The sequence below is a fragment of the Parasteatoda tepidariorum genome, chromosome 2 (assembly GCF_982258835.1).
Source record: "Parasteatoda tepidariorum strain Cologne lab strain chromosome 2, Ptep-v5.0, whole genome shotgun sequence".
Taxonomy (NCBI): Eukaryota; Metazoa; Arthropoda; class Arachnida; order Araneae; family Theridiidae; genus Parasteatoda; species Parasteatoda tepidariorum.
Genome location: NC_141756.1, coordinates 11,098,718 through 11,123,395, shown reverse-complemented (window position 1 = coordinate 11,123,395; position 24,678 = coordinate 11,098,718). Strand labels below are relative to the sequence as shown.

Genomic DNA, 24,678 nt, shown 5'->3' with positions numbered 1-24,678 from the left:
GTTGCGTTACTAAACTATTGCTGAAAGTAGTTTACGGTAGTTACTCTATTTTTTAAATCGCACTTCTATTATATACTACTATTTTTTTAATCGCACTGCTCACTACACTACGTTTTTGAAAAGGTAGCACTCTGCACTACAAAGTACGTAAAAAGTAGCGACTACAGTAGTTTCTTTACTTACAGTGCCCTACTTCCGACCTCTGATTGTGGTTTTTTGACCCATTGTACTATAGTGATTTACAACTATGGTTTATGATTACAATTTGTGGATATTTTGTAAGATCTTTAATTATTTTTACGACCATGATTTATGATCGTGATTTATTGATTTATGACGCACAATAAAAAAACGACGAAATTTTTTTTTTCTATTATTTTTCTTCTTCTAAATTTTACATGCCCTTTTAGTATGTATTTCTGTTTTAAAATCCTACCTTGTTTGCTACCATACTTACGTCTGTAAGTCTCGTGTTTACATTTTCAGTGGTGCACTTAGAGTCATTTTGTTCTTGAATAAAATTAAAAAAAAAGTTCACAAATTTCTAAGGATCATAATAATAAAATATTTATCATAGCAAAATTAAAACACTAAAATTCTTGGAAATCAAATTAATTGCTTCTTTGAAAAAATGCAACAAAGCTGGTTATTTTAAGTGAAAATCCAGCTCTCTTTTAAAGTTAATACCCTTTTACAAGTTTCAAATAATAAAAAAAATGCATTACTAAAAGCGTTTCAAAATTATTATGAAAATTGTAAAAGTTATTCATTAAATATTTCACTCATTTCATTTTCTTTAAAAAAAACTACTTACAGTTAAAGTAATATTTTTATCTTTCTATATAATGAGGAGGGATGAAGCAGACTTTCAAGATTGAATTTTAAAATAATAATCTTGAATAATGAAGCTATTCTTTTTTGCATGAAATAAGGATAACTTCAACAATCAATAACACAATTGATATATAAAGTAAAATATCATTCATCAGATTATTTATTCCCATTCCTATTGTCAGAAATTTATAATAATCAAACATAAAAATGCTAAAAATCTAATTCGCTAAAGAAAAAAAGACTTATAAATCTGTAGCACTTTATGTAATGAACTATATTGTGATGCTTGGATTGTTAAAAAAATAATTCACGAGACACATTTTTTACAATATTATTTAATAAATACAATAGTCAGTTACATCATAGATGAAAACTCTCACATGCCAGCATGTTAAATAATTGTGGATTAAATAAGATGCTAAGTATAAAATAATTGTGCAAACATTACAAAAATGATGGGGATGATTCCAAAGTTTTCAGACTTCAAAAATTTCTCTAAAGTAAATTAAATATTGACATATAATGCTATATTTATATAATTTATTTTCATGAAATAGATTTGATCAAACATAAAAATAGAGGTCGTTGAAATTTTAGTACAACCTTTTTAATAGAAAAAAAAGAAGGAAATAAACGTTAAATCAGCGTTAAAAGTTAGCTTTGATCAGTCAAACGTTACTTGACTTCGAAAGCAAACAGACTGCCTCAAATCTTTTTCGCAAATGTTTTGTCTATAATGCTGAGATTTCTTGTTTGATAAAAGAATGTCTTTAAAAAGTCAATCGCAAATTTAAGTGATAAAGATCAAATAAAAACTTTTGAACTATGCTATTTTAAACACTCAAACCATGTCTTTCATCTAATAAATCTTAAAATTCTTTTTTTACCTAAACGAAGTTAAGTAAGTTGAAAAATGCGGGTAACTATCAGCGATTGGCTGAGGAAAGGAAATGAAACAAAAACTTTCTTTGGAATGCTTTGATAAGATAAGAATCTGAATCTTCGAATTATAGATGCGCATACTTTTTTCCTGCTTTTATCATGCCGAACGATTCAGAGTAGATGCTCTGAATCGTTCATAAATTTATAATTGTACATAATTTTTCATAATTGTACATAAATTTAATGCAAAATAATCAAATATATAATGAAATATTCTGTACTTAGAAAATGAAAGCTTTACTTGGAACAATTAGTTGCGTTTATATGAAAAAAAAAAGGAAAAAGAAAAAAAAAAGACAGTTATTTTAAAATTCAAACCGTTAATTGTTTGTTACTAAGTTATTTCTGGAGTAAATAAGATGAAACCAAAAAAAGTAAAAGTTATATTTTTCAGGGGGCTCGTACGAATGCGAGAAAATAGTAAATTTGGCGATTAAAATTGTGTTTTTCGAAAATATAAAAAAATGATTTTTTTTCCCACTGAAAAGAAAAATATATATTTAACTCAATCCTCAAAATTACGTCAAAATAAATTTTTCTAAACAAATCAGCATTTTTTAGTACATTTTCATTTCATTACAGTAATTTTCGGTAGATGCGCCGCATGATCAATTAGAAATGGGTCCAAACAATATAAACCTGAAACCAACTACCGTAGCAATAATTATTGTTAAGATTTGCATTTGGCGAAGACTTTCGAAAATTGGCGAATACTTTTGACATTTGGCTTATTCACTAGCTAAAAATTTGAAATTTTTAGCAGCAATGGCCTTATTTTTATTTTTGAAGGACTGAATCAATAAATCAATAATTTACGCAACTTTACGCGTTTATTTACGCATTAAATTTTAAAAAAAAAAAGAAGAAGAAGGAAGATTTGATAGAAAGTTGACCAAGTTTGGTAACTGATTCCACTATAATTCTCTCTAGCAAACTGCTAAGCATTTTTAAAGCTGCTCATTATAGCTTTAATTTTCATAGGGTTTCACAATGAACAAGGTACTAGATAGCTAAAACTGCTTATGGTTGGTAATTTTATTCGGTTAAAAAAAAGGATTTTATTCGGTTAAAAAAAATAACTGAAGGTTTTCAATAATAAGAGAAAGTTAGAAATGATACGTCAATCTTTGTAGGTGATATCACAATAAATGAAAATAATAGTTTAAGATGATATCTTTAAAAGTAGTGCTCTAAATGAAAAAAAAGTGTTCCAAATAGAAACAAAATGTTGAATTGAGCACATAAAAATTAGTCAACAAAATGAAGATAGTCTCATATAATAAACGCAATTTTCGCTATTTCATGAAATGAAAAAAAAGAGGTTTTTATTGAAAGATAAAAAAGAAATTGAATAAATGTTCAGAAATACTGCTCAATTGCTTTTAAGTGCCCCTGTAAATCAAGATTCTTTATTTAAAATCATTAGACAAAAAAATAAAAGAGCTGAAGGAATTTTTTTTATACGAATGCTTAAAAATTTATATTAGTTTATCTTTTTTGTCTCTGTATAATAAAAAATTAACATTGTTCTTAGTAGACAAAACAGAATAACATTTTACAGGTTTGCAATAAAACTGAAATATAAATTAAAAAGATTTTCATATTATTTGTAAGTATTGCTATAAATTAAGATTTAAGAGCTGAGGTTATATTTATTGTAAGCTAGTAGGTAATGGTAGACTTTCCAACATTCCATGTGGCACGAAAAGACATGCAGATGATACAGATTTGATTTCTCTTGATTTAAGGATAAGTCCACAATAAACGCCGAAGTAAAGGTCTCAGTGAAGTGTATCCTCTACGCATGCGCTCTCACCTAGAGTTTTGAAAACTACTTTATGCGCTGGCACATAGGAAGTAACACGGCTAAAATTTTGACATCTGTGCGCATTGTAAACCCCACCCCAACTAGTTTTTTTCTTTTTTTTTTTTTTTGCTCTTAATCTTGATCAATTAGATGTGTTCGTGCACTAATAAAGAAGGGTGCAAAAATACTGATAAACCACTACCCAGAGATAAAAATTTCAAAAGGAACCATAATATTTAAAAAAAAAAATATTTCAACAGTAGTATATTCCTGAATAACTTTATCCTCTTATCCAAGCCGCTAAGCGATTAATAATAATTGTGAATGCATTTGGTCTCTGAACAGGAAACATAGGATGTATGTTTGATGAATCTGTTTGCGTCTCTGTCGCTGAATCAGGCACCTGAAACAGCAACAAAAGTATAATTAGAAAATCAAGTTTTTTAAATTTTTATAAAGATACAACTTTTAAGAGATTTTTCCGCAATTTCAGAGATTTTTTCACAATTAACATCCCAAGTTGGATCAGAAAGTATACTCCTATCTATATAAAGCAAATATATATATATATATATATATATATATATATATATATATATATATATATATATATATATATATATATATATATAGATATATATATATATATATATATATCTATATATATATATATATATATATGTATATATATATGTATATATATACCTATATATATATATATATATATATATATATATATATATATATATATATATATATATATATATATATATATATATATATATATATATATATATATATATATATATATATATATATATATGTATATATATATCACCTCAATAAATAATTCTTTTTTCTCATACTTAATTTGAACACTTAATTTGAATGTTTCGATGGCCTAACTTTAAATAAGATCACAAATTGCACTAACAATATTTCAAGTTAATCATATATAAAAACATACTTTCCGATACTAAACATACTTTTTTTAGATGGATTTGAAGTCTTTGACCTCAAACTAAAGGGAGAATCCCTATCTTGAAAATATAGTCATAATTGCTAGGGCAGGCGAACAGAATGAAGTTTGAGCCCCTTAATGTTAATTTTCTTTTATGTGTGTTTCATCATGTTTCCGAATCAAAAGTTTTGGCAAGCAATTAAAAAACCGTTTTATCTATTTCTACGTGATATTTTTTTCATGTCCATGAAGGTTCCATGCGATATTTTTTTATATTTATTCATTATTTTTTATTATTTTTAAATTATACTAAAGGTGGAAAAAAAGTCCAAAGCAAGATAATTTAAAATCCCTACATAACTTATTAATCTTGTCAACGCCACTCTTTCAAGCGTTCGATGTAATATTAAAATATAAATTGTGCTTCCCAAGCCTTTTTTACAGATCTTAGACAGGACACAAATTGAGGAGGCAAGCGGTTCGATAGAGACACATCAGAGGCACATTCCATTGCTTTTTAAATAGCAAGCGCACATCTTCTTTGCGCGTCCTAACGTACAAGTAAAGGAATTCACAACCTGTATGCCTCTTTCTCAACATTTGTCTTTTTAACGAGTGGCATGCTTTTGGGAAGATAATCATGCTTATTTTTTTTTTTTTAACATTGCATTAGAAAAGTTATCAGAGCTGCAAAGATAACAAGTAATTACACTCTATACAACTAATACATTCAATTTCTGGCGTATATAGAAGATCTGGCCGATCAAGACGGGCAGTTATTGAGACGTTTGTGGCTCTTCAGATTGAGGCTGAAAAAAATAGACCTCAGTGACAACGAAAATGAAGCAAAATTTATGGCGGCCAGCGAAGAGATAGATTGTGCACCACTGGTGGTGAATGGTCACTCTTTTGAGAAATTTATCGAATTTAACAACTGACAAAAATAAAATGAATGTTGGAATTGATAACCGATTGATGCCGGCAAACAGATGTTACTCCGTTTTAAGATACCAACTAAGATCACGATTCGTAAGCTGTAGAAAAAATCAGTATTTTTAAATAACTACTCCGACCAGCAGTCCTGGAAGGCAGAGAAAGCTGGACGTTCAGTAAACGTATCTAAGACGGACTATTACTTTTTTAAAAGAAAAATACTACCCAAAAGTTTTGATTATTATCCTAGAAAATAACATCTGGCGAATTCTCTACAATCATGAAATATATAATGGATACAGGCAATTAAATAAGGTCATCAAATCAAACCAAATGACATATCTCGGTCATTTATTTCTATCTGAAGACTGCAACCCCCGAAATGTCGAAATGGGTGGCGCTAGAAAGCTAGGAAGACGTCCACTTAGTTGGACATTGTAAAAGATCTAAAAAGAAATTGAAACTAACTGACTAGAAAAACAGCATCTGAGAAACTCAGTTATAAGAAACTCCTTGAGATGGACTGTACCTGCTCTGGTTTGTATTGCCAAGAAGAAGATATAAAAAATTTTTACATCAACTTTATCTACGTAATTTTAAATGTCCAAGATTTGAAGAAAATAACTTCTTTAAAATACACAAAAAGGGAAATTAAAATTAATAGTCCAAACTTTCAATCGTTCTCCTGCCTCAGCTATTGAGACCATATTATCCAAATTGTGACAACTCCTGATATTTCGAAGGGTCCAAATCCGTGATGAAGGAAACGCAAGCTTGTTTATTCGGAGAAAAAAACTTTCTGAATTTGATTTTGTAGCGTAAAATGTCATAATCTACTGAGAAATTAGCATATTTAATATTAGGTCTTCGAACCATAAAGATAGAGTCCTAATACTTACAAATCCGATTATAACATAAAGTTTTCACTTTTATTTAATTACTTTAAGCACTGTACTTACGAGAATTTAACTTCCATAAGCATATCGAAAAGCATAATGCTTGACATACGCATTATGACAAAAGACAAAGTTCAAAGATAATAAAAAAAAATAACTAAGCAGTGTCAGTCTACATAAATATTATTTCATTCTTATTACATTAAATAAATTTAGTAAATGGTTGATTAATTCCTTTCGTACTGGATAATTAATCTAGTCCGAAAGTTCTTTTTCTTTATTTAAAGCACGCACTGAATGACTGCAATTCATTATCTTGGCATTAAAAAAAGCTCAAAACGTTTAAGTAATAATTACGACTCAAGTCTGACATTGATTAAAAATCTAGTCTGACATTGAAATATTTTTCACGAAAACCTTTCATCACTGTGAGAAAATAATATGCTTGTTGATGTACCAATATTATTTTTAGTAGTTAAATAATGATGTTTAGTAATACTATTATTACAATTTTTAACACAGTAAATGAAAGTAGTTATAATATTATCAGTACTGTTTTTAGTACTTAAATAATGATTTTAAGCGTGAGACTTATTCAACTATTAAAAACTTCATTTACAAAAAATAAGAAACATCTTTTTTTGTTGAAATTCTCAGGTTAATAACTTCATTTAATATAAATTAAGTGACGGATAACCTTTTGGTTTTAATCCGATTGAAAACATATTTGTATTAAAATCAGAGTACGATAAGGCTATCTATAAAAAGGTTAAATAAGTTAATATCAGGTGTACCTATACTCTGAAAATGTGAAAAATCTCTAAAATTACAAATATTAGATTTTCAAGCATAACTTTTAATATGAATTTTTCTGATTTTGCAGAAATAATTAATAATTAAATAATTAAAAACCCATGCTATGATTTTACTTTAATGGCATTTCTATAACTATACGTCTTTGTACTGTTATTATTATCATACTTTTTTCTACAATTATTATAATACTTCATACTGTTCTTTCGTCTACTCTCTTTTATTTTACTTCTCTATATTTTACTTCTCTATACTTTTATTATTACTTCTCTATACTCTATACTTTTATTATTTTACTTCTCTATACTTTTATTATTATATTTCTCCATATTGTTATTACTATACTTCGCTCTAATGTGTCTCTGTATAATGTTATTATACCATACTTCACTATACTGTTATCATTACACATCTTAATATTGCTGTAAATCCATTTATCTGCATTATTAAAATACATTTCTCCAAATTACTATTATTTGCTTTTCTAAACTCGTCTTACTCCTAAGCTTTCTTTTTTTAATAAAAAAAAAATTAATAATGTTAATTTGTTTTTTTAAAAAAAGCTATAGCTTAATTTTTTTCCCAAATTTCTATACTGTTTTTTAAAAAAATTAATCTTTACTCTATGCTGTTGTAATTTTACAATATTTCGATTTTTTTATAGGTTTTATATATTTTAAATATACAAACTAGGTACAAAACTCACTGTAATTATCTTATAAAATATTGTTACAAAGCGATAATATTAAAACATAGCATTTCTAACCTCTGAACAAAAAATAAATTTAAAAGTTAGCTATTATTTATAAACTTATATTCTACTAATTACTAATTAAAATGCATTTGCATAATTTAAAAATAAGAAAAATATGTACCTATAATAAAGATAACATTTCTAATAAAATATTTTAATAATTAAGTTAATACAGGGTGTCTATAAAAGAACTCCGGGGTTTTGAGGCAAAATATTTTAATGAAATAAAAAACATACATACATGTTTTATACATGACTGAAAAGCTTACATTATCAAGTTTTTTTTAACACTTAGTAAAGTTCTATATCAGCCCCGTTAGTGGCACGGCAGACGTCTAAACGGTATTCTACCGCTTCCCATGTCCTGGCGAGCATGTCTGGGGGGACGGTTGCCACACAATTGACTATTCGTTCCCTGAGATCTTGGTAATCCCAACTCCAGGCTGCATCTTGTCAACGATTTCTTAGGGCTTCGAAGGCATGAAGCTCGGATTCTGTCCACTTTCTCTTGAGACACACTCGGCCTACCCGGCGACTTTTGCTTCAAAACACTTCCTGTTTCATTAAATGCACTGAACCATTGACGAATGGTTTTGTCAGAAGGCGGGTTAAAACCATAGTTACGTCGAAAGTTTCTTTGTACGGTAACTAAAGACTTCGTTTCTATGAGCCAAATAACACATTGAGCCTTTTGTTACGGAGTCGCCATCGTTTAAAATTTCGCGACGCCATTTCAAGGTCAACGCCCTGCAGCGCCGCCAACAGTTGATACAAACATTCCCAATTGGTATGAGTAAAACTTTTTGAGCTACTCTTTTCAGAGAAATCGACTAAATTTTGCTATCTTTTATAGTTAGTGAGATATGAATTTTTAAAACCCCGGAGTTCTTTTATAGACACCCTGTATATTAAGATTTGTAAGAAATGTAATATTTTTAGACTGTTGTGTTAACTTCGAATAATAATGCAAACAATTGTTATTTTTGAAATTAATAACTGAAACTGTGTCTTTATCAAGCAAAAGATGTTTACATTTCTCAAAACAAAATTATTACGAATTTTGTGAAATGAAAGTAACTTCGATTGAATAATATTAAGCAAATACGACTGTAATTTAAAACAACAAGAGAAAATGTTTAAGTCATATTTAATATCATTAAAGTATTCATTATTTAAAAACATTTGCAATTATTCTTAGATATTTAGAAGCTTAGATTTAAAATGTATTTCATTTGCAAAATAAAAAATTTTAATCATGTTCTATTAAGCTTAAGTATTTTTTCAATTCTCCAATCTAATGAATTTTATGCAGACTGAAAACAAATCTTTATTATTAAATTAAAACTCTGACAAATTAATGTTTAATTTTATAATAGTTACTTTTTAAATGTGTTGAGTAAATACTAATTATTTTCTAATTGAATGTATGATTTAATAAAAGAAATATGATTAGATTATTTGAATTAAAATAGTAAATATGATACACAGTGTAAATAAAATTAAAGTTGCTTACTTTCCCTTAAAATTTATAATTTATCTGGATTGAAGGTGCATTTGAAAGGGTTTATAAAAAAGCTTAAGTTTTTATAAAAAGGTACATACAAAATATATTTTATGCATAGATGTGAAAACTATTTTCAAATATTTATTTCCAGACGTAGCGTTAAAAGGAGACATAATAATTATAATTAAAATATCTGAAATATGTTGAATATAGAAATATATGAACAATATTTTGCAGTTAAAATCAGCAAACAGAACTAACTTCTGTTTTGTATTAAACAAGATCAGTACATGCATCTATTTAATTTGTTAGTATTTGAACATTAAATTTTCAAACAAACTTACATTTTAAATTTCTGAAGTAGATTTAAAAAGGAAATAAGAAAGAAAATGTATATGAGTAATTTGTAATATATTTATTCATAAGAAAAAGAGTTTTAAAATAACCAAATATATATTCCATTGAAATGAAGAAGAAAAATAATCTTAACAACTTTTCTCTAATAACTGCCCCTTAATGTAATAGTGAGAATGATTTTAAGGTAAAAAGGTTTAGCTTCGAATTTCGAAAAGACAACTAAGAAGTTCTTGATAATATATCTACACGCATAAAAATTAGTTGAAAATGATGACCGATCCATGGAATCACATTTTCCATGAGATCAACTCGCACAGGAAGACCAAGTTTTCTTTTGTTTTCATCAGCATAAAATTCATAAAACTTATTAGTTTTTTAAATTTATTCTTTATTTGTTAATTAAAGGTATTAATCCGTAATATTTAGTTATTATTCTTCCGTGTTACTTTTTTGTAATTAAATTTTGATTATTATTTTAAATTTTAAAACATTTTTTATTATTAATTAATATTAACATTCCACCTTATGAAAGAATATTTAATAAGATAACCACAGTTGAATCGGTATGTAAACTTAAACCCATTTAACAATTATTAAATAGCAGAATGGTTTTATTTGCTTTCCTTAAAAGATTGATGAATATTTGTAAACTGAGTCCAGTTGACTTATGCATTTAAAAAGTGTTTACGAAATTTGGAAGCATTATAAGAAATTAAGCTTTCTCGCTTTTACCAAATATTCCTTTTGGCAAATAAAAAAAAATCTGAAACATGTAATCACTATTTATTAAAACCAAATATTAAAATTATAATTGTATATTTTACTGCAATTATTATTAAGAAAAATGATGTGATTAGAATTTATTCAATTAGAGTCGTTAACTAAAACTGTTTAATAATTAAAAATGTTTTTTGTATCTTAATTGAATGAATTTATATTTGATTTATAAATTTGTATTGCCAAGAATCACAACTGATTTTTAAAAGGTTAGCAAACAAAACGAGTAAAGCGCAGCGGTTTCTAGATGTAATTAAAAGCAAAGTACATTCTTTTTCAATAAAATTTATGACTTATATTGAACTAATTATGTTTCTAGATTATTTCTTAACGTGACTAAAATTTATTAAAAAATGTATAATTTTAATTTACACTTTCAAGTATAAGATCTTTAAAAAATAGTCTTTCTAATTTCTGATATAATTAAAAACACTAACTCATTTTAGTTTATTTTAAATAAAAATATTATTATTTAATTTTTCGATAATCTTGTAATATATTGGAAAGATTAAAGATATTTAAATTTAAAATTTCAGTAATTTTTAATAATTTATTTAAAGAAAAGATACAATATAACGGTAATCTGGTAATTGAAAAAAAATATTTTGTTTTATTTTCTAGACTTTAATATACAAAAGTTTTTTTTTAATTCAATACAAATTTATTATTTAAAATATTTAAAATATGCATGAAATATACTTTTCAGTTTTTCAATTTAGGAGTAGTATGTTTTAAAATTAGAAACCGTTAAGCACATGTTTTGCAGGCACGAAGAAAAAGAAAACAAAAGCTGCAGTATCATTTGAAATTCAATGTGGATGAACAATATAATTTTAATCTACAGTTCTAATTCAAATTAAACATATTGTTTTACCATTTGAAAAATAATTGAATTTTTTTTGAAATAATGAAGTGAAACTCAAATTTTTTAATATATTTTTGTGCACTATGAAAATTATTCATCTTTACATCCTTTTCCCTTTTTCTTTTGATAAGAGGGATATTATTGATCTTAATAAAAGCTATTCATGGCATACCTTTCTTTTTCATAAGCCTTTAACACCAACAGTAACGTTAAGTCTTACGAATTAAAATATATGGAAATTTTATTTTTTGAGTAGGTTATTATATTAAATTTTCCAGATAAGCAACAACAACAAAACAAAAGAAAATGAAAACTTACTTTATTGATCCAACACCTGTTAGCATAAGAGAGGAAGGAAATAAGACCACCACCAATTCTAGAAATGTCTTTTCTTTTCCTGGGAGGGCTCATTTGAAAATTAATAAATGAATAGGAAAAAAAAGAAACAGCATAAATTTTAAGATTTTTTCCTCAGCCTTAAAAAAGACTCACGGTTTCATTTCTTTTTCGTATGACCACTTTTTTAGGGTATCTAGTGTCTTTCTTTAAAAGTGCTAGTGTAAAAGAAATGAAGGCAGCCCATGTAGTCGAAATAGTTTCATAATTATTTGAAATGAGATATTGAACTCAATGTAATATAATGAGATATAAAAAGAATATTTGTTGATTTTTTAAATTGAATTTAAAACGTAATCCCGTTTTGTTGCATTTAAAACAATTGAATTGTTAAATAATTTTACAAACAAAAAAAGTTTGTCGTAAAACAATTTAAAGCTCATGCCTTTTTCAGTAATGTAAATTAGTTCAGAGACATGGTATGGTTATTTTAGTCATCCCCCCAAAAAATATTGTAAATTACATTTTTATTTATTTAGTTGTTACAGATACATTTTAAGGCAATTTGCAGTGTTTAAAAGATAATCAAGTTATTTGCTTTTCTTGAGGAACTAATTAGCTTTGTTTACATTGTACGAAATTCTTAAATGTCCGACAGCTACTGTTTTATAGTTTTCATATTCTTTCTTTTTTAATTTCAAGACCAAATTGTTAGGCGCAACTTTCCAAATTTTATTTAACACTATACTCAGTAAATGTAGGATAATATTTTTACAAATAAAAATATATTTTGTGACTGGGTATATGATGTCAAAAACGCTACATTCCTTGCAAAAATATGATAATTTTGCAATATGAAACATACAAAAATAATAATTAAAATTACAATTTTCAAAGCGATGTATCTGGAACGCTATAAATTCTACAAGCTTTAAATTCAGAAAGTATGATTGCCAACACAAATTAAGATATTGTATTATACGCTTGATAATTTTATTCTAATAAATTTTATGAATTAAGTTTTAAAATTTAAAAAAAAATTGTTAGTAATTACAGCAATTTTGTTTTCTTGAAAATCCACTGCGATTTTAAAGTTGTTAAGACAGATTGAGTACTATAAAGAAGCACTGAAACACAAAATGATAACCATAATTAATGTTTCCAAGACATATGTAGTATCTAATTTCTCAGTAACACTTTAATTACTACATAGTTTGCATAAAAATCATATTGATGGATATTCAAGTTAAATTTTAGAATTTGCCAACTACTCTCATGTAAGTCCAGATACATTTTATAATAATTATTTAAAATCTTTTTTTTGCTGCCATTTGTCTTTAATTACTTTCTTTTAAACTTTAGTTTTCCTACTTGTTTTCTTTTATAAACTTTATATTGTGCCTATTCAAAATTTAATATTTTTTTCATTTGAAAAAAAGAAGACAAATAATGGCATTCTTACGAGTGTTGTAAAATTGCAGTCGTAAGCAGTGTTCCGTAAAGTTACTATAACCACAGCTTACTTCTGTAACGTCCTGATTATTCAATTAGATTCATTATTACTACTAGATTCATTATTACTTCCTCATTATTACAATTAGATTCATTATTATTTCCTCATTGTTACAATTAGATTCATTTATTACCATTAGTTTTTTGACATCAAATCAACCTGATAGGAGTTAATGAAAATTTCTTTCTTAGAATATAAATTTTCGCTTAACAAACTGGGTTTCCAAAAAACGGCAATGCAGTAACGGATAATCGTCTCGAGAAAATGCGTATTACTGTCGATGAAAAATGTAAAAATATTTACTAATTTTTTCATTGGTCGCTTTTTGTTTTCTGTTTCTCTCTTGGTGATCGTGGTTTTTCTAGTTTTGCTTTACATCTCTATTTATTTTTCTTTTTTTTTCGTCAGCAATTTCACATTTACTGCTCCAAATCTCTTCTGTTTTCCATATTTATGGATTTCGAGTCCTGAGAAGGCGCGCCTATTTTTGTGCACTCGAAATATCCCAAATTTTTTCAATTTCATATTTTTTGAACAAATGAAGTTTATTTTCAAGTGTATGCCTCCGCTTCAATTTTTTTTAGAATTTTTCATTCAATAATTTTGTCATTTCTGTACATTTGTTTCATTGCTCTATATAGAATTGCGCTTTTCCTTAAATTCTGGATTTCTATTTCAAATAAATTTTGAAAAAAAATTGAAAAAGAAGAAAAATGAATACACAAAAAAGACACGTTATAGTTTCTACTCTATAATCAACAGTTTCTGCTCTATATCAGAACAAAATACATTCTAAGATGAGATGCACCGAGGAAGAACTGAAACTATAGTATGTCTATTTTTGTGCCATTATTTGATCTTCATTCACTGTGTTCAACACAGAGTGTAACATTATCTTCATTTGCTAATCTATTGTATATAAAAAAAATGTGAAAGGCGTGTTAGTATAAGCAAGAGGAACACAGAAGTATAAAAATTCAACAATTTATTAATAAACCAGACAAGACAAATTGGAAGACATTTTTACAGGAGATTTCACTCTCCAATAGTTATTTTTCCCTCCCAGGGGAAAAATTGCTTTGAAAGTTCCCTTAGCTAGCGTCTGAGAGAAAAAGGCTGAAAGAACTTTTTTTTTCTTGAACTCATTGCAAACTGTTTCGAATGCATTCACTTGTTTAGTCAGTCAGGAAAATATTCTATAACTATAGCAGAAGATATTTCTTTTTTCTGGCCATAGAAAGATTCTGAGAGCTACAGCCACCACAGCCGTGATTAAATAAGAATAGCACAGAAAATTATTCCGGATTCAAACAGGACAGAACATTCTAGATACATTTCTACATTTGAAGAAAAAAGAAGGAAATATGTTTGGAATGTTAATAGGGGGAATGGCACTTGATGAATACAAACAGTACTCATTGTTTACATATGTACTGTTTTCATACAGCACAGAATATGCCGCATATATGCGACAAATATAAAGTATGCTTTTCGACACTACATCAGTAATGAGACATAGATGAATTTTCTTCACAAAATTATCTTTTCCTAAAGTAACAAATCAATTTTATACTTAAATTTCATGTTTCAAAAACGTCTTTTCCATGTTTAGATCCTGGATTTAATTCATTTGAGATCAACTCAAGAATTATTTGATCGTACCAGACAAACGCATTCATAACACTAAAGATTCCATTTTATTCCATATTGTAATAATTATTATCCATAATATACTAAGATTCCATATTATATTAATTTCAAAATAATGAAATTATTTTTATTTCAATGGCAGGGAAATTGAAATCACATTTATTGATAAAAATTCTTTTCGTATGCTCCAAACGCAAGAAACAAGTGTATATTTAATAAAATTTTAAAATTGACTGTCAGGATTCTTAATTTACGAGCCTGAGGTAAGCAGCTTCAGGCATTCCCATTGAACAGGAACTTTTGATATAATAACCGAATGGGTAGTTGAAAATGTGGAGTTAAAATAATTACTACGAGAGAAAACGTAAAAAGTTCTGATATAAAATACATTAATCAATGGCAGTCCGAAAGTCACTAAGAAGAAATTTATTTAAAAAATTATACTTTTAAAACGAAAAATACAATTTTGTTTCAATTTTTCACACAGTTTTTGTACTCTTTTGTGGTAAAAATTCGTCATGAATTAACATTAATTTTAATTTTACTACGCACAAGAAGTGAAAGAATTCATTTATGAAAAACTCAGTGGGAGTACATTTTTAGTGAAAAATCACTTTCGAAATTAACATAACATCAAGAAAACGTTTTCCAAGTATCGCTTCTAATTGAAAATCTCCTTACTTTAAAATATAAAGGAATAAATATTATTTTATATCTAGAAAATAACATGTTCTTAAACTAGAGAATTTCAGCGTTTTTCTGTAGCTATTTAACAGGTTTCTAACCTAACTTCTGTTGTTTACAATAGCCAATTAGATAAATTTGTTTTTAGCCAGGAGCCAGCGTAGTTCTTGATTATTACTTAACATGTTTCTAAGAAATTACTTAATCGAAAAAAATTACTTCCAACTGGTTTTTGATTGTCACATATTTTTAAATTGTAAAATTCAGTTTTTTTTCAATAGTTATTTAACTGTTTTTTTACCTTGAAGTTCTCGTTGTCACTGAAGATGTTTTTAAACGTGAAAATCCGAATTGTTTTCAAGAGTCATTTCCCATTTATTTTTACTTAGAAGTTTGTTATTGTAATCTGGCATCACTGAAAGAATTTTTAAACCTTAAACATTGAGCGGTTCGCAACTGCTACTTTTTGCTTAAGTCACTCTCTTGCTTCTTGCTTATTTTGATCCCTCAATAACTTTCAATTGCAGTTTACCATGTTTTTAAAAGGGAAAATTTAGTTTTTTTCAATTATAATTTTTTAAAAAAGAGATTTAAAAAGTTTTAATTTATTGATTAACATGTTGATAACCAAGCTCTTCATTTGCCAAATATCTTTTTTTCTTTCGTTAAATTCTAAGTTTAAATTCAGTATTATACTTACTGAAAGCAAAATCGAAACTATTGGCATTTTTATGTAAACTCAAACTCTGATGAAAAGAAGCGTAATAAATATGAATTGTTTTGAAAAAAAAAATTCTCACACGCGTACAAATGTTATAATATTAGCACTAAAAAGGCTGGGCATTCATTTAGTAGTTTGTTCATGAGAGCAAGGGGTTTTATTTTTGCCAACAAATGTTTTCACAATTTTTAAATACCAAAATCAACATTTCTAACGTAATTATTCTGCGTGTAACATTCTGTTTAGTGTGAAACAGAACTGCTTATAATTTAAGATTTACATTTAAAAAAAATTGCTTGAGACTTTTAATGTTTATATATATATATATATATATATATATATATATATATATATATATATATATATATATATATATATATATATATATATATATATATATATATATATATATATATATATATATATATATATATATATATATATATATATATATATATATATGTGTGTGTATATATATATATATATAACCCGCAAAGACGCGTTAGGACTATGATACCTGGACTGTACTTTATTCTATTAAATACAAAGAGAATTTCTTTCTGTGCTAAGAAAAACAATTAGAATACCAATATTATTATAAAAATAAATATTAATTCTATATAATGATTAAAATTATTAGAAATTTCAATTTCAAAAACAAGCAGTTACAATTAAAATATACAAATTAAGGTAATTGATCATGCAAAAAAATAACATTTTTAGTCATAAATTGCAAAATAATCAGAAAAAAGAAAAAACAAACGTTTTATTGATTTTCATCTCAGAAGGCAAGTCGAGTAATACATTTGAATTAATCCCTTTCAAAAAGAGAATTTTAAGAATATTTTCTTTCTTATCCTTAATTGATAATAAGATTAATCAGATTGGAAATTGTGGGAATGAGAACTATTGCTGAAACTGACTTGAAAAACTCATGAATACTTAAAAAAAAATATATATATATATTTGGAAACTTTATGTTTCGAATGTCAGTATTTTATGCAATTGTGTTTGAATGCAAGTGGTTTTTTAAGAAAAATGTTAAAAACTCAACAGCGATTTGCAATTAAAAACGAATATTAGATTTGAATATCGAATAATTACTTCAGAGATATAATACCCTGAAAAAGTAACAAAAATTGAAATGCGACAATGTAAGCTAGGCTGAGAATCGAGTGCTTGTTACCCATTGACAAAATGGGCGTTGTTTTGGGTTTGATGGCGTGTGCACCGTATTTGGACTTCATCACACTTTTCAACTGTGTTCAAGAGTAATAGTAAACAGTGCGCATGCGTCGTCATTGCATGCGTTGCTACGGCTACCGCTGCTGTTTGACACATTTTTTAGAATTCTTTATTTTTTTTTACACTTTTAATTGTTATGCATTAAGTTGGTGAGTTTATTTTTGTGATATAGGACTAGAGAGATCCCACAAATACTTCTTAAGTTCTGAATAAAAGAGATTATTTGAACGATATTTTTGTTTTTATTGTTTTAATTAAGAATCCAACATTCTAATCTACAGTTCAAACTGAATCGTTTTCAATACTAATTCAGGTGAATATCACAAATAAAGAGGGTCCCAAACTGATTGACACGTTTAAAAAGGGTGAGTTTAATGATAAGCAAGATAGTAAATATAAATTCAGCTAATGACAATTTGGAGAGTTTTCATGAAATAAGGTAGGTGGTTTGTGCATTGCTTTTGCAACGTCCAGGCTAGAGAAGCCCAGTAGGCGTCAACACGGAGTAAAAAAAAATTCAATTATGTTTCATAAACTTCCATTTAGACTTATCGAACTAATGTGGTTTATTTAAATAAGGATTTCTTAATTTTAAAATTTATATTTTTATTTTTATTTTTTGTCGAACAAAGTAAATAATTATATCTATTTTATTTTTTAATGTAAATTACGGCATTCAATGTAAATTACGACATTTAATGTAAATTAAGGTATTCAGTGTAAATTACGGCATTCAATGAAAATTACGGCATTCAATCTATGCATTTGTCACATATTTGCAGCACTGAATTTTAAATATATTTTAAAAATAAGGATATCATATTATGAATAAAATTTAAACACCTGTTTGGTTTCTTGAATAACATTTAGACGTTTTTTTTAAATTTTATTTAAAGAGTTTTTTGTTTAAATTTATAGCTCTCGCTTATAGATTTTTAAATCTTTACTTGAAAACAGTGCACTGTTATAAAGAAAAAAGTATAGCTAAGTTTTTAAGAGAATAATATAGCTGTCATTAGTTTTCGTGACTAAAACATGTTAATTTTTAATTTGTATAAAGCGTACATAAGAACTAGTCTTTCGAACTCTAATAAATAGAAATTTGATAACATTTAATTTACATCAATAAACCGCCACCTATAACTTGTAACTATGCACATAATTATGTATGAAAATATCTATTTTCGTAAAAAGACTTCAATATATATTTTATTTCTATATTTAACCTTAAAGTAGAATTCCTTCTCATTAATAAAAAATATTCTGAATTTATAGCATCTTAAGGATTAGCATTAATGAAACACATTTTTACAATTATTTTTACAATAATTACACGGTTTTTTGCACATTAGTTAAATTAAGCATTCAAAATACAGTAATAATTAAAAACCATTTTCAGATTTTGTGTTCTTGCTTTTGTTGTTCATATATTTAATAAAAAATAAAATATTTGCTTAAACTTATTTAAACAAACATATTTTCGAATAGAATTTCATGAGTAACAAAAAGAAAAATGCTTCAAAAAGCAAAAAAAAAATATATGTTTAAAGAAAAATAAGGTAATAAGAAACAGTTTAAATACTGAGTTTTACTATTGATTTAATGTAAATAATAGTTATTTGTAATGATTTGGATTGAATGTAATAATTACTTTTTTAATCGGCATCTGTTTTAACGAATTTTTGTTTTTATAAAATGCCATACAATGTCATACTTTTTTGTTTAATGTTTATTTTTTTACTTTTTTAACCAATCACTTAAACTCATGAATAGGAATTTCCTTTACACTTTTTTAATTAAATTTTTCAAAAATCATTCATTCAAATTTATGAATTTCAATCATATTAAATTAATTATTGACTTGATTCTACAACGTTTTTTTATGTCAAAATTAAATTTTTTTATACTTTTATAATAACTTCAAAATAAGCTTTTTTTTTATTTCCACTCTGAAAAAAATTCGAGAATAAGGATTAGGAAATTAAATAAAATCCCTAGGTATTTTTATAGAAAAATAAAAAATAATAAAAAATCATCGAAACTATCAGATAAATAAATAAATAAAATGAATACATGAAAATTATTAAAGCTAGAAATTTAATTTTATTCCAAAACTCTATTTGTCATTCGATAAAAATGAAAAAAAGGACAATTTATAAATTGTAATGATATCAAAACTTGTTTTAAAAAAATACAACGACCAAGTTACTCCATTCTTATTTATAAACCGACCAAGTATTTTGCATTCAAGTAAATTTTTAATGAAATTTCTTTCCCGTTGAATTACACGAGGGAAAACTCGTTTTTTTTATCAGAATTATAAGAGTTATTTTTATGCGCTAAAAACGTTCATATTATTTTTAAATTAGTGAATATAATACAAAAAAAAATATTTTTTGATAAAATTTCAACTGGAATTTATTTTTTCTGTTTCTTATTACCCTATTTCTTTGAACTGTCCTACTCATTTTTTCAAAACAAGAAGAATATTTTTTAACTCAAATTAGTAGATAATAAATGCTAAATCTGCATGCTAGGTCGCATTATCTATATTTATAACAAAATACGGATTTCCTGAATTTATATTCTTACGCATTTCGAATTGGAATTTTAATGAAAAGTCATGTATAGAATTTATAATAAAATCTTATTTTGGTATTTAAATAAAACAATTTGTTAGAATTCATGTCTGCTTGCAACTGGAGAGAAAAGCATGTCTTAAGGAGTTGAGCTTCACAACCTACTACAAGTACAAATCAAGTAATTTTTCTTTAAAAGATTTTACTGTAACATTATTTCCGTCACATTAACGTACGGAGAACTGAACTCACTTTTCTTATTTAAGGCTGTTTTTCGAAGACTCCGTCGTAAGATGAAATTATGCTTTTTTCCGAATTAATATTCTTTTTTTTATAACTGCTGTGAGTTTGCAACTGTTACTCATGACTGTTTAGGTCAGGTTTAGCCAGTGTAAAGTCAGCGCTGTCCACGCTTAGTTGGAAAATGGTGCCAAACGTGAATATGGAGAAGAGCCACAGCTTTGAGAAAGTGAAAAGCATTTGTAGTCTAATTTTTTAATGTTTAAAAAATTATTTCAATGATGCATTACTTGAGCTCATAAAAATTTGCAAAAGCTGAGAATAAGGCAGAGATTTTGATAATTTTCACCTAGGTGGAAATAATATTAATCAAATTGGACATAATATTAATTAATGAAATTAATCAAATCAAATAACTCGCCAAATTGGCAAGTTTTAAAATTTTTTAATAACCTTTAAAGTATTTAAGTTATTTGTCTGTCCTAAAGCTCCGACAATTCTTCAAGGCCAGATTATGTATATGCAGTTCAAAATTATCTCATTGCTTCAAACTTAGTGCACTGAAAATATAGCTTTTTATTTTCCTTGGAGACAGAGCTTCGAAAAAAAGCTTTTCTAAATAAGTAATTAAAATTTTTAAATATTTTTGTTTCATTATATTCATTAAAATATGTATCATTAGTCGTAAATTAAGAATCTCCACATTTAAGATTCTAAGTTTTAAAATTTAGGCTTTGAATGACTTTAAACCTTGCCACCTTTAACCTTGAAAATTTAAAAAAAATTTCCATTTAAATGCCTTATATCTTAGGTAAAGCTATATTTTTAAACTATAGATAACTTCCTGCCGTTAAGAATTATGTAGGCTTTAGAGCAGAAATATTTTCAAAACTATTATACTTTTAAAACCCCAAATTTTGCTAGATTTTTCCAATTCGAAAGAAATAATTAAAATTATTGAATAATTCTCCAATTTTTTAAATTTATAATAGCCTTAATAATGTAACACAGAAGTAACTATTTTCATGATAAAAAGTACGTCATAAATCTTTCATTTTAAATGAGGCTTTTCTTTGCATTGAAATACTGTGTTTCTTTTTTTAGAAATAGCATTGAGCTGGCTAGAAATATACACTTAACTCGACGTAAAAGTCACGTATGACTGCTGAAAACTCCTAACAGCTATGGAAATAGCATATTATTCGAAAAAAGTGTTTTTAATGTGCCGTCAGACCCTTTAAAAAATAACCTTAAATGTTTATAATAGAGTTTATAGTTCTTAAATAAGCTAGAGAAAAAGCGTAGATTAGCCAATCAGGTTTGGCACAAGCGAATGACATCGCTTATAAATATCCAATTAAATCTGATCCGAAATTTAAACAGCGTGATAAAAAGAACTCATGCCTTAAAGCCATAAAGTTAACAAGTCATACACAACCACGTTTAAGTTATATTTTACCTGCAAGGAAAAGTTTTAAAAAAATTAAGAAAATTAGAAAAAAAATTTTATTTGAAATTATAAAAGTTGACCTTTATGACATGCTTTATTGAAGTTCATGCAGATTTTGTTTAAAAAAATTAAAAGACGAACTCCACTTTCCTGTTCTTAGGTTTATTTATTTCCGTAGCAAATTTTGATGCTCAACTCCTTTTTTCTTAATAAATTTTCATTAATTTCCTTCAATAAGCAACGACTGCAATTTATTTCCTAGTGAGTAGAATAATTGTCTTATCTAAATATGTAGCTGAATATTTATACATATTGTATCTGTTGAATATTCTTAAAAATGGAGTCATATAATAGTATTAAAATGACACATTGGAATATCTGAATATTTTCAAGCATGATGCAACAATAAATTGATTATTTGAAAAAAAAATCATCCTTTCCTTCAGTTCATGAACTAGTGCAAATGGAAGAACAAGTTTTATATTTACAAAAACATATGCACCGTCATGTCCACGCATTCATATATTTATATATCCTGATGAAATATATCAAAAACTGATGTGACGACCAACACATAAATAGTAAACAAACAGAATAAACAAAATATATAAAAAATAGTAAATTAAAATTCAATCGAGTATGGATGACTAAGATTGAAGAGATGTAGATTAAAAAAGATAAATATTTATCTCAAAACAAAAGATTAATTTAATTAAATACGAAATATTAAAACTGACTTAGTATCACTTTCAGTTATACGTCTGACTTATGAGCATTAAACAAGGGAATGTCTAAGGATCCACTCCCCAGTTACGGCATTTTTCCAAACTCTCATTGAAACTTTTAAATCTCAATTTTTCATTAAAGTCGAGGTCGCCAAATTCGCGCTAACATCGCCAAGGTGGCAAAATGACAAACCGAGCAGAAAGTGCTTTCACTGCCTCTGGAAACTGCATCGGCAGTAGGCTGAAGCGAGAAGTCCGTCATATTTGAATCGCTCAGTTCCTGTTCTTTGGGAATACCGTTGCCTAAAAGCTCTTCGTATTCGTTTTCAAGATATCCCGAGGATTTGCCAGACGATTCAGAAAGTTTCTCGTGCAGTGAATCCTGTGATTCAAAAGTGCTACTCTCCCCATTGGCCATCGATTCAGCCGTTGGCCCAATCATGTCCTGACCTATTTCCAAATGCTTTTCCCAAGGTCCTTCAGATGAAGCTTGTGACTGGTCACTTACCACTCTCGTCGGGTACATGGTGACATTTTGTATTGTAACTTCTTGGGATGTCACTATAAATTCAGACTCGGCTGGTTTGTACCCTTCCGCTCTCGCCTAATAAATAAAATAATATGAAGTTAGTTAATATATATATGTAATACGAAAATTAAATACTTTTGTATTAATAAAATAATTAAATCTCTTTCGTTTTCATAAAATGTCTTTGTTAAAGAATAAGCTTAGAGAGATTCTACTTTGGGAATTCAAGGCTGAAAACATTCCATTGAAATTTAAATAGATTTATATTTCAAAGGAAGAGTTATTTTTAGAATCGTTCCCTTTTTCAATTCCATATAAGGAAGCAGAAATGATTTTCCTTAATGCGTAAGGTTACAAGGAATGTACGACAGTGTGCCTTTTTACCTCAAATCTGTGTTGGTATAAAACGTAAGAACGCATAGTTTTGCGTGTCCTTTTCATCATAATGTGATCCTGATAAGCTGTGCCGGAATTGTCCGGAGTCTGGTCCACTCCCCCTCCTTTGCAGGAGTGGGGACGTGAAGTGTTATCAATATCAGCCTACCTTTATATAAACCTGCTTAGAACGTCTGATGGCTTAAGACTGCAATTATTTCCAGCTAAAAACAACACTGATAACAGGGTTGTAGCCCTGTTATTACATATATATATATATATATATATATATATATATATATATAGTATATATATATATATATATATATATATATATATATATATATATATATATATATATATATATATATATATATATATATATATATATATATATATATATATATATATGTATATATATATCTATAATCTGCAGAAGTGAAAAATAAAGAAATACATTTTTAAGATATTGAGATAAATAATTCCCAAAAATAAGTTCTTTTCTATACAAATATAGGTTATATTCCATAATATTTAGATCATTTTAATTTAAACGTGTCTTTGTTGTCAATGTAGTTTCGTTCATGCAGTTACATGACCTCTGTGGCAATTTTTTTATGCCTCTGCCATACTAGCTTCCCATCATTTCCCATAGAAAGCGTTGAATTTCATCTCCTCGTCAAAGCACTGGTTCTTCTTCAAATTAAGATTGCTCATAGAAGGTTGAGACTAAAGTGTATCTCTAATGTTTTCGAATTGAGATAGTTACATGGGCGAAGCATATTACATCGTTTCTTAGCGTTTCTTTTTTTTGGTTGGAAATCCAAATGTGTGCCATGATATCTATCGGCCTTTATTGTAGTTCTATCCAGCATGTTGTTGATTTACTCCAGTTTTTGTCTTATGAGCTTCAACTGTATCTCAAGGATATTGAAGGATGATGGTATGAGTTAAAATTGCAAAGAATTCAGAGCGTCTAAGAAAATCTCAATATTTAAAATGGTGTTAATATTATAGAAAATAAATGAAATTTTGCAATTAAGGAATTAGAAAACTTATATTTTAGGCTTATTATTGGGGTTACAGATTATTTATTTCATTTATTATTTCAGTTAAATAAATTTAAGTTCTGCAGTTTAACTTATACTCTGTTGGAAGTTAAGAAACAACTGTTATCTATATGGAGAT

At 26.9% G+C, this 24,678-nt stretch overlaps 1 protein-coding gene across 2 annotated transcripts in view; it reads right to left on the bottom strand.

Moving 5' to 3' along the window:
- Positions 1–1,153: 1,153 nt before the first annotated feature.
- LOC107448812 (carboxypeptidase D) overlaps positions 1,154–24,678 on the bottom strand; it is a 248,890-nt gene continuing 225,365 nt past the window's right edge. The window contains exons 9-10 of one of the 2 annotated variants that reach the window (XM_021146849.4): positions 23,095–23,190; positions 1,154–3,986 (exon numbers count right to left, since the gene is read on the bottom strand). In XM_021146849.4, the coding sequence (XP_021002508.3) occupies positions 3,864–3,986; positions 23,095–23,190 (219 nt within the window). In that variant the 3' untranslated portion in view covers positions 1,154–3,863. Of the gene's footprint in view, positions 3,987–21,502; positions 23,191–24,678 lie in introns of those variants that run through there. The other variant, XM_021146846.4, reaches the window with a different exon arrangement.